The sequence below is a fragment of the Artemia franciscana genome, unplaced genomic scaffold, assembly GCF_032884065.1.
Source record: "Artemia franciscana unplaced genomic scaffold, ASM3288406v1 PGA_scaffold_49, whole genome shotgun sequence".
In the NCBI taxonomy this organism is placed as follows: domain Eukaryota; kingdom Metazoa; phylum Arthropoda; class Branchiopoda; order Anostraca; family Artemiidae; genus Artemia; species Artemia franciscana.
This window is the reverse complement of record NW_027062689.1, coordinates 1,207,384-1,218,248: the sequence shown is the minus strand read 5'-3', so window position 1 is coordinate 1,218,248 and position 10,865 is coordinate 1,207,384. Positions and strand designations below refer to the sequence as shown.

General features: G+C 33.5%; 1 protein-coding gene and 1 long non-coding RNA gene across 2 annotated transcripts in view; one reads left to right on the top strand and one right to left on the bottom strand.

The window, feature by feature from the left end:
• The window catches only part of LOC136041915 (uncharacterized), a 444,858-nt gene that overhangs the window by 285,127 nt on the left and 148,866 nt on the right, over window positions 1-10,865 (bottom strand). The window lies entirely within an intron of this gene.
• Window positions 1-10,865, top strand: part of LOC136041895 (uncharacterized) — a gene marked incomplete in the record, with an annotated part of 136,976 nt that overhangs the window by 112,305 nt on the left and 13,806 nt on the right. Inside the window, 2 exon segments of the mRNA XM_065726688.1 lie at window positions 1,950-2,133; window positions 9,309-9,509. Of these exon segments, the coding sequence (XP_065582760.1) occupies window positions 1,950-2,133; window positions 9,309-9,509 (385 nt within the window).

Sequence of the window (10,865 nt, the reverse complement as noted above, 5' to 3'; positions counted from 1 at the left end):
GACACCGGGATACAAATGACGACGGGGACACAGGGAATATAAATGACGACCCGGACACAGGGACACAACTACAACGGGGACGCCGGGGGCACAGGGAAATATATAAATGACGACGGCAACAAAGGAAATGGTCGATTAGCAATCACCATCAACAAAGCTCAAGGGCAATCAATAGAATCATGAGGTATAGATCTGAATACGGATTGTTTTCCCATGGACCATTAAGCGTTGCATCTTCAAGAGTCGGTAAACCTGACAATCTATTAAAAACTACAAAAAAAAACTAAAAACTAATAAAAAAAATAAAAAAGCTAAAAAACTAAAAAAACTAAAAAAACTAAAAAAGGTAAAAACTAAAAAAACTAAAAACTAAAAAAAAGGAAAAAACTGAAAAATAAGCTAAAATAAAGGTAAAAACCAATAAAAAACTAAAAAAAAATGAAAAAACTAAAAAAAGGCAAAAACTACAAAAAAAACTAAAAACTAATAAAAAAAGTAAAAAACTAAAAAACTAAAAAAACTAAAAAAAGGTAAAAAACTAAAAAAAATAAAAAATAAAAAAAAAATAAAAAAAAGGAAAAAACTGAAAAATAAGCTAAAATAAAGGTAAAAACCAATAAAAAACTAAAAAGAAAAAAAGGAAAAAACTAAAAAAAATTTTCATCTAAAAAACTAAAAAAACTAAAAAAGGTAAAAACTAAAAGAACTAAAAAAGAAAAAAATAAATGACGACACTCAAGAGAAAGCGACCAGGACAAAAGGAATGTTCGATTAGCAATCAACAAAGCACCGGGACACAGGGAGTATAAATGACGACCAGGACATAAGTAAAAAAAAAAACTAACAAAACTAAAAAGAAGGTAAAAACTACAAAAAAAAAGAAAAAAAAAACTAAAAACTAATAAAAAAACTAAAAAATCTAAAAATCTAAATAAACTAAAAAAGAAAAAAAAAGGAAAAAAATAAAGGAGAAAAACAAAACTAAAAAACGAATGTATATACAGACCGGGACATCGGGATACAAATGACGACCGGGACAGGGAATATAAATGACGACCGGGACACAGGGACACAACTACAACGGGGACCGGGGAAACAGGGGGATATAAATGACGACCGGGACAACGGGACAGGGAATGGTCGATTAGCAATCACCATCAACAAAGCTCAAGGGCAATCATTAGAATCATGAGGTATAGATCTGAATACAGATTGTTTTCCCATGGACCATTATATGTTGCATGTTCAAGAGTCGGTAAACCTGACAATCTATTTATATGCAAAGACAATGGGACAGCAAAGAATGTTGTATATTCGCAAGTTTTACGTAGTTAAAACCATATATATATATATATATATATATATATATATATATATATATATATATATATATATATATATATATATATATATATATATATATATATATATATATTTATATATATATATATATATATATATATATATCTATCTATATTCACAGGTGGGACATAGGGACACAACTACAATGGCGCGTAACTATTATGGCGCGTAACGACTTACGCGCGCGGGGGGGCTTGGGGGGGCGCGAAGCGCCCCCACCAACTAGGTGTTGGGGTGGCGCGAAGCGCCACCCCAACAGCTAGTAGCTTATATATAACACTTTCTTCGAAATAACAAGCTTCCCTAACACATCGGGTGAAATAGGATGAAAAAAACGTGGTTATTCACTTTCTTGTTAGGTATTCAGTTTCATGTCTAGGTTCTTAGCTTCGTCCAAAACATGGGCTAGGATTCCAAAGGGTTACTTTTAATATTTCCAAGACATATTTCAAGGATCGACATATTACCATCCTTGAAGAATATCACTGCCGATTTCATTAACCATTAATAGGAATAAAAGTGCACCCAATAAATTTGACACTCCATGTTCAATACGTTTTAAGTTCTTACACCTTCTTTATTTCTAGGCCTTTTGGCGGGGATACCTTGTACGAAAATCAAATCCAAAAAAGCTCCAAGACATACGAGAGCGTGTTGGAAATACAGTGGCTAGTCAGCAGCAGACTCTTGGAGCGAGAACAAAATCTGCAATAGAATTCATTTTTAAACTTTCTTCACTCGATCTGATGAAAGAAGCTCTAATTAACCTAAGTACGTAATCCCTTCTCATTCTATTCATTCTCTCTCCCTTTTCCCACCTTCAAATATCATTATGTCGAGTTTGGGAATGCCCGAACCAGGGTTCCCAGCTGATGACGTTGTCAACGTGCGACAAAGACAGCCGAAAAAGGGTTTTTTCTACCTGAAAAGTGCGACAAGGCGGGCTTTTGTCGCACAAAAGGCAAAAGCTTCAAGTCTGTTCACTGATTTCTGAAAACAGCGAAAAAGTATATTACACCATATATTTAACAGATCATATATTAAGCAGATAAGAAAATTCTCTAATTTAAGCAAAACGAAGGAATTTTTTTTCTTTGATGAGATCTTTCATTCCTGGCTACAATACAGGTTCTTGTTTTGACCATAGGCAGTGCAATAGCGGTACCTAAGCAAAGAGCCATGTGGGCACAATCTATTCGTTTTAAGACTAAGGCAGTTCGTATGGAAAGGGTTGTTGAAGAAACTTCTAAAGGAGCGTATTTGATTGGAAAGTGCTAGTTCTAATGCACTCTTTAATAGTCGGAAGTGATTGGGTTCCAACCCGACCCTTCCCCACGGTCATCGTTTCCCCAAAGAAATCCAATAAACATTTTGAGATAGCCTTTTGTTCAGCATAGTTTAAAGGTCCAGTAAATATGTCTTTGAATATGACTACCCCCCCCCCCACACGCACACACAGCCGTCAGGGCAAGGGCTAAAAGTTATGCCCTTGGGATATATAAGGTTTTTATGGAAAGAGTGGTCGTATAAACCTTGGAGGGGCTCATAGGATTGGAAATCAGAAGTTCTAGTGCCATTTTTAATAGTCGAGTAATTTGAGGCAACCAACCCCCACCTCTCCATGCCTATCATTTCTCCAAAAAACAACCACGCATAATTCTGAGATAGCTATTTTGTTAAGTATATTTGAAAGGTCCAGTAATTATGTCTTTGGGGATGACAACCCCCTCCCCCCGTGACGGCCCTCAGGGCAACGACTATAGGCTATAGTAGTTACCCATTGTTGACATTTAAGGTTTTTCTAGAAAGCGTTGTCGTATATTAAATAAACATTGGATACAGACACTTCAATTGGAAATCAGAAGTCCTAGTGTCCTTTTCAAAAGTCGGAATTGATAGGATCGTGACTAGCTCTGTAAAGAGCGAGGCTTTGAAGAGGGTACATCCCCTTTCATGTACAGGACAATTTCTGTTTGTTTAAAGTTTTAGTGTCGCTTCTTACTTTCAGTCAAAAAAAAACTTTCATTTAATTTCTGATCGTTTTATAAAAATAAAACAAATATAAATATAACTTTTGATAAACTCTTTTTATAACTGTTTGATAGAAATATTAATTACTTTATGGTAAAATTCAATGTCATAGTCATAGCTCTTCACTTCCCTTGTGACTAAAATCAGGAGGGCAGTCACGTTTGAACCGGCGATCTCTCGATTTGCAGTACATTTCAATGACAAAAACTATTTTTAACAAATATGGGCAAAATTTTTAAAACTTACTGCCCTTTCCGGTATATGAAGGAGGTTGCCCTTTGCTTAACACATCGCTTTTCACGCTAAAATTTTGTGTTACTTTAAAAAATCTTCTTATTGTTCTAATTAAACGACTCTTGTGTTTCAGGAGTTTGTATTAAAGAATCGGAACAAAATTCAGACATTAGCGTAAAGAGTAAAGAGTTGAGGAGGGGGTAACTCCCTTCATACACGTAATAATTTCTATTCGTTTTGAAGTTTAAAATTTCTCCTTACTTTCAGTTGAAAAAACCTGTTTTTTTATACAATTTTCGATGACTTTTTAAATAATACCAAAATATCCTGCTCTACCGGCATGGAACCCCCCCCCCCCCCCCCCACAGAAGGATCATCTAGACAATTCGATTTCGGTGAAAATTTACCCCGGACAATTACCGTAAACATCTCCACGCATAAAATTGAGTCAGCAAAGAGAAAGTAACGCAAATAAAAATAAATTCGTATAGGACTTCTGGCATATTCCCCCAGTGTAAAATTTTCCCTGTAAAGTTCAGCCCCCATAAACTTTCTTCCGCATAGAAAATCCCCCAGCAGAGAATTAATCACCAAAAAATTGATCCAAACTTCCCAAAAACGAGCACTATACGTGAACAATGGGCAAACTTTATAACTTAAGGACCTTCTCCCAAGGGCTCTGGTTGTCATGCTATATCCAAAGGCTTAGTTTTTGGATCTTTCGAACAAAATGGCTATCTCAAAATCTTGATTGGACGACTTTGGGGAAAAAAGAAGCATGGGATGGGGGTATCTGCCCTTCAGTCTTTTTGGTCACTTAATAAGGGCACTAAGAATTCTAATTCTGTTTGAATGATCCCTCTCCAGGCATTAAAGGATCCTTGACTCGATACTATCACCTCTGGAAAAAAAAAATAAATGCGTATCTGTCATCTTTCTTCTTGAAAAAATTATTAAATTCAACATTTTTGCATATAGGAGCTTGAAACCTTAACTTCAGGTTTCTCTGATACGCTGAATTTGGTGGTGTCGTTTTCATTTTCTCAGGTTCACAGCATTTGAGGGTTAGTGCTAAGCTTAATGAATCTTATATATTTGGAATCTGCATAATAAGCCAATTCTTTTCATGTGTCTGTTGATATAAAAATGCCGTATTTTAGAGTTTCAGCTACTATTGAGCCGTGTCGTTCCTTACTTACAGTTCGTTACCATAAACTGTTTGATAAAAAAGGTATCAAGTGATGTTTTCATTTTCATCCTTGTGAAATTATCTTGGAAACAAAATTATCTGAAATGACAATTTTTCCTCCCTAGACAGTTTTTTAAACATATTTTGGACATCTGGTAACCATGCGCTACTTTGGACCTTCTTAGCCCCTTTCAGGGCTCGAATTGTAATTTTTCAAAAACCGATTATCGAAGTAAGAAAAAAAAGAGCATAAAAACAGTATCAAGTGATGTATTTAAATTCATTCTAGCTAATGTATGTTGAAAAGTGCATTCTTACCAGAAGTGTCACCCCTTTATTGTATCTTAGCCTAGTAAACAATTTTTGAAGTTAACAGTCACCTAACAACTAAGGCTAAACTAGCTAACGCGTAACACGAGTATTTAGCTTATAACCTACTAGAATGTTCATGTTGAGGCTTAAAAAAAGCTTTTAAAAATTGAAAAACTATTCCAAGTTTTTCAGTTTTTATTTATTTTCATTTTCAATTTCTGAAATTGAAAACAAACTACCGTTTTTACATGTGTTAATTATATGTAATGCTGATAAACTGGATTTTACTATATATAGAAAATCAACGCAAAACAATAGATATCTTCATTTTAATTCAAATCCCTCCCCCGCAAGTTAAAAGAGCAGTTGTAACTTCTCTCATTGATCGTGCCCTAAACATTTGCTCCTATTCGTATGTAAATGCAGAAATAAATTTTATCAGAGATGATATTTTTGGTAATGCATACCCCATTTCTTTGGTCAATCATACAATTAACCGCAGAATAAAAAGACATTCCCGTAAAATCGAAGATATATAACAATGTGAGGCTCCTGATAAGCCGTCAAATATTATCTATCTTCCGTAAATCCTAAAAGTTACAAAAAAATTTAAAAATGTTTGCACAAAAAATAATCTTTATTTAGTTTTCACTAATAATTTTAAGATCCTTAATGTCTTAAACCCCGGTAAAGATAAAACCCCAGTTAGTCGCCAAAGAGGGGCTTATCAAATACCATGCGACTATGGCAATTACTACGTTGGCAGAATCCATCAGAATCTTGAAAAACGGCTACACCAGCATAAAGAAGACATAGACAAAGCATTTATTTCTAATTGTTTTAACAACTCATTTGATTCTGCTTTAGCTTGGCATATATTTAATAATCCCTCCCACACAATATTTTTTGAATACTCTTCTCTCATTAGTAATGACTGGGGGATAAAACAGGTGGTTCGGGAATCAATCGAAATTAGTCTTAAAATAGATAATCATATTTCTTTAAATAGGGACTTGGGGAGTATTCACTAAATTCTTTATATTCAAATTTAATTAAAAATGATCTAACAAAACATTTTAACTAAACCAATTTATACTAGTATTGAACCAGTTACAAAAAGGCCTTTGAGGCAAGCTGCCAATAAAGCAAGACTAGCTCTTGTTGTATTTAATTATCTTGTTCTGTTATGTTTGAATGAATTTAACATCTCCCATCATTTTATTTATCAGTCCTGTTTGAACTTCGTTGAAGTAAGGATGCTAGGGCTGTTTCAAAAACGTTTAAAAAGCATTTTAGTTTTAATTTTCACATTTTAATGTAAGTTTTTATGTAAGTTTTTATGTAACATTTTAATGTAAGTTCGGCCCTTGGACATAGGGCCGAAATATCCACTAAATTCAATTCCACTGTCTTGGCAAAAAAATTCCCTATTGTTCCTAAGTTGTATTTGTTTGAAATGGGTAGGCAGTGTAGTCTATGTCACTATTTAGTACGACAACGATCGAAAAGATACAACAAAAGTGCGATAGTTGGCAACCCTGGCCCAAGCACACATTGAAGAAAAAATTCTTTCAGAATATAAATTCAGTTTTGCATTGACCATTCCCAGTATGCCTTATTATACTAACTTTAAAATTTTGAAATATTTTATTGAAGAATCGTTTTAATAAGTCTAGTTGGCTATAGGTCTGTACACAACGACAAACTAAAAATATCTCACAGAGTAATGGGAATACTGAAGGCCAAGTGAATGGAGGCAAAGTGACCATGAAGGACAAAATTGAGTTACTGTGCTTCTCACAAAATATATCCATAGCCTCGAATAAAAATAATGTCTGAATTAAGCATGTGCTCTAATTAATGTCTCAGTAGATTTAAATGTTGAGAACCCAAGTAAGTATTTCTCTGCTTATTAGAGTATTAACAGCTGTATAGAGCAGATCCATCTTAGATATGGAAAACAAGCTAAGTTACACCTTGTTAAATGCTTGAAAAATAAAACAAGAGTTTTCAAGATTTAATGAATAAAGATGCAGATATCACAAATGTTTTTCAATAGTAATATTAAGTAACAAATACTTTGTAAAAGAAAATCAATGAAGAAAAGCAAAGGATAGCAAAATGCAATTTTTTTTAAGTATCTGTCCTTGTATTTTTATTTTCATTTTAAGAGGCTGACGTGACATATATTTTGTTATTTTACCAATTTAGCACTGAAGTATGATGCTAGATGGTAAATATCATTCTTTTTTAAAACTTGATTCCTCATCTTTTTTCATAGAATCTTTGAATTAGCTGCCATTTTTATTTATTTGTCTTTTAAGGGGAGGGGGTTCTGACAATCCAATTATGAAGCTCGTAGCATGTCTCGTTCATGGTATTTTATACCTTTAGTGTCTGATTATATTGCACTCTTTAATATTTTTAGTTTTCATTTTTGTATTGCTACTTATTGTGCCCATCCAGGGCTGTAACCAGGATTTTTCTTTGGGAAGGGGGGGGGATAATAGAACTTCAAAAAAATGTGTTTACGAGTCGGGCATATATTTCGGGTGTGGGGTCAAACCCACTGACTCCTCTCCCGAACACGGCCTTGTACCCATCTATACATTGTTTCTCCTTTTACTATTGATGTCTGACAAGGTTGGGAGAAAGAAGTTTATCTTGTTGTTTTTCCCCTAAAGAATCTAAATGGTTACTTTTTTAGAAATGAAGTAATTCATGAATTTTAATAACATAGTTTAAGTCTTTCGGGCAAAAGTGGTATATTTATAATCTCTTTGCAACGAAGAGGTGTAGGCGAGTATTTAAGGTTTACTTACAGTCGAGCTAAAAGAGCAATTTCTAATTTTGGAACTAAAAGCAAATTTCAAATTTTCAAACATTTTTGGAAACTGCTGTATTGACCGTTAAGCACACCTGTGTCATTAATTTGCTATTAAAACGTTATTCTCGTTTTTTTATTATCATTAATATTATTATTTTTTACTTAATAAAATCAAAGCTTAACATGTGCCTTTTCTTTGTGAGCTGAATATAATTTAGTCTTGAAATTAATTTTTGACGTGGTGAATATATATATATATAAAGATAAGATAATACAAAGTTATGGCACTATTTTAAAAAGCAGAGACCACACAAAAGACAGGAAGTGATGGCTTAAAACACAGCCAAATAAAGTGAAAAATATAAAATAAATGAAACAAAAAGGGTTTTTTGTTGGTGTAATAAGCAACCCAAAAAAGAAGCAAGTGAAATAAATTCCTTGGAAACGTGATTCTTTTAAAGGAATGTTTTGGTGTACGAAATTTGGGAAGCCGCTTCGGTATAAGAAAAAGCAGAATAAGTAATAAAGTTCAGAAATCCCAACATCAACAAAATCTTCAATACATTTTTGTACAAAGTTAAGCCCCGTTGTGATTGACAAAATCGGCTGAAGTAGCCGATTCTGAAGAGGACTTATAAATACTTGTCTTTTGTTTTGTTTGCTACCTTGAAAATTTGCCATACAGAAAAATATAGAAATTTAAGATAAGGCTTAAACACTGAATAATGTTATAGTGTGTGAAAGATATTTTTCGGTGAAGAGAAAAAAATCATACTTTTCCGACTTTAGTAATTGAGAGAGGTAAGAACTTGAACGAGGGCTTGGCCCTACCCATCCATCCAATCACCTTGGATAAACAGCACAGCTAAGCACAATCAACCAAAAAGAAGAACCCATGGACATGCAACATCTGGGTTAGTGAACATGAGCCATCGTAAACTCAAAAGTTAAAACACTTTGAATCTAATGAGTTAATCCCAAGTAATCACATCGATTCTCAATCCTATTTTGATTCCATTCTCATATCTCAATCCTACTTGGATATTAAAGCCTAGTTATACCCTTCACAGGCTTGTTTCAGGAAATTCTGTTTTTGAGCAAAGCTTAGCTTTTCTGGTGAGTTGACAACTAGGCATACTTAAATTGGGAAAGCTTAAAAAGAGAAGAATAGAGGTGCTCGCAATAGACTTTGAAGGTTAGCATGGACAATTGTGTATCATAGTCTTATGTATATTACGGATTTTCTGAACACAAATATTTTTAACTAAGAACAATCCTGTAAACTTCTAATGTTTTCAATATTTATTTATGTTGGTAGTTCCTGTAGAATAAGGTCTTCTTTCCAACTTCCAGGTGTGTCCACAAAATTGTCCAGTGTTTGCTGTAATATTCTTGTAGCTGAAAGGGGAGTTGAAAAACTCTGTGAGCTCATTTTCCAAACGAACAAATCGCTGCCAGCCATTGAGAATATATGCTATGCGTTGGATATACTCACCCATCTTGCTATTTTTGAAGAAACAAGGTCCTCTCTTGTGACCCAGCCAGAAGTAGTCAGTAAGTATTTATCCGTCGAAAGTATCAGTAATGACTCTCAGCCGTTTGTGCGAGTACCCCTTAGGATACGTGGTGGTTTAGTTGGGGACATGCGCAAATAAAACTATTCGTAATGGCCCCGATTTGGTCCTTTAAGCTCTAAAACAGTTTCACATACAAAATTTATTTTCAGAAATGGATGCTAATAAAAAATGAACAAAATTGCTATTTTTGACAAAAATATACGTGATCCCTGAATTAAAGCTTGCATGTCACCCCTAATCTGAAAAAAAAAACCTTAAATGAATTGTAAAATACTTAGTTTTAAGAAATATATAAGTCACTTGAATAAAATAATTCAAGTGACTATTTGATGCGCTGTATAAATTACAAACAAAACTTGTCTTCACGGATTTTTCCTTTTTCGATGAAAATTGTTCAACCCTTTGTATAGTTACTTTGGATAGTTGTTTTTTTTTTTTTTATATGCAACTTAGTTTAGTAAAAAAAAAAGTTTTATCTCTTCAAAATTGGGATTTAGTCATTAAAATGAAATAGCCTTAGCTGTGATTAGCGGCTACTAGTTCATCTTAAATTTGGTTTATTTTTTTTCTGTATGCATCAAATAGCGTTTTTTTTTTTTTTTTTTTTTTTTTTTTTTTTTTTTTTTTTTTTTTTTTTTTTGTCAAAAAAAGTGTTAAATGTCCAAAACAGTTCTTTTTTTTCCTAAATAAGATGTCTGCTTAAGCTGTCAACCTTACATGGTGAAAATAATCAACTAATAGTCCTAGACTGTAATAACAAGGCAGAATTTACAGCTTTTACTTACTTTATACATCCCCTCCCCCCTTCACGCTCCTCGTCAATGAATGTGATATCTATTGGTATCAAAATGGCTAACATCTTCTGGGAGCCAAATAGCTTATAAATTGTTATATTTCATTTAGTGAGTTGCATATCCTAGTTGTCACGTACTCACCTTGCAGTTCATAAATTTGATGAAATTAAGTTAAGAATGCTCTTTAAGGTCAGTTTTGAATGCTATGTGGAATGAAAGAAGCCAATACAATCTTCTATGTTTTGTGAAAAAAGATACTACTAAAATAAAAAATTATTCTTATTTAAATAAAAAAAAATACTTTTACACATGCGGAAACTTTCTTGCTCATTGGTTACTTATTTTGGTTGCCTTAATAAGTTTATGAGAAATATTTGCAATTTTTTGTAACTCATATTCGTGAGCACATAATGACAGCTATACGTGGTATGAATTAAGGATATTATGCAAATTAATGTAAGAGTCACTGGATGTTTGCGAATCTTTCGTTTCGACAGCTATCCGATCCCTGTAGTCGTGCAAATCTTCCAGCTAATTTT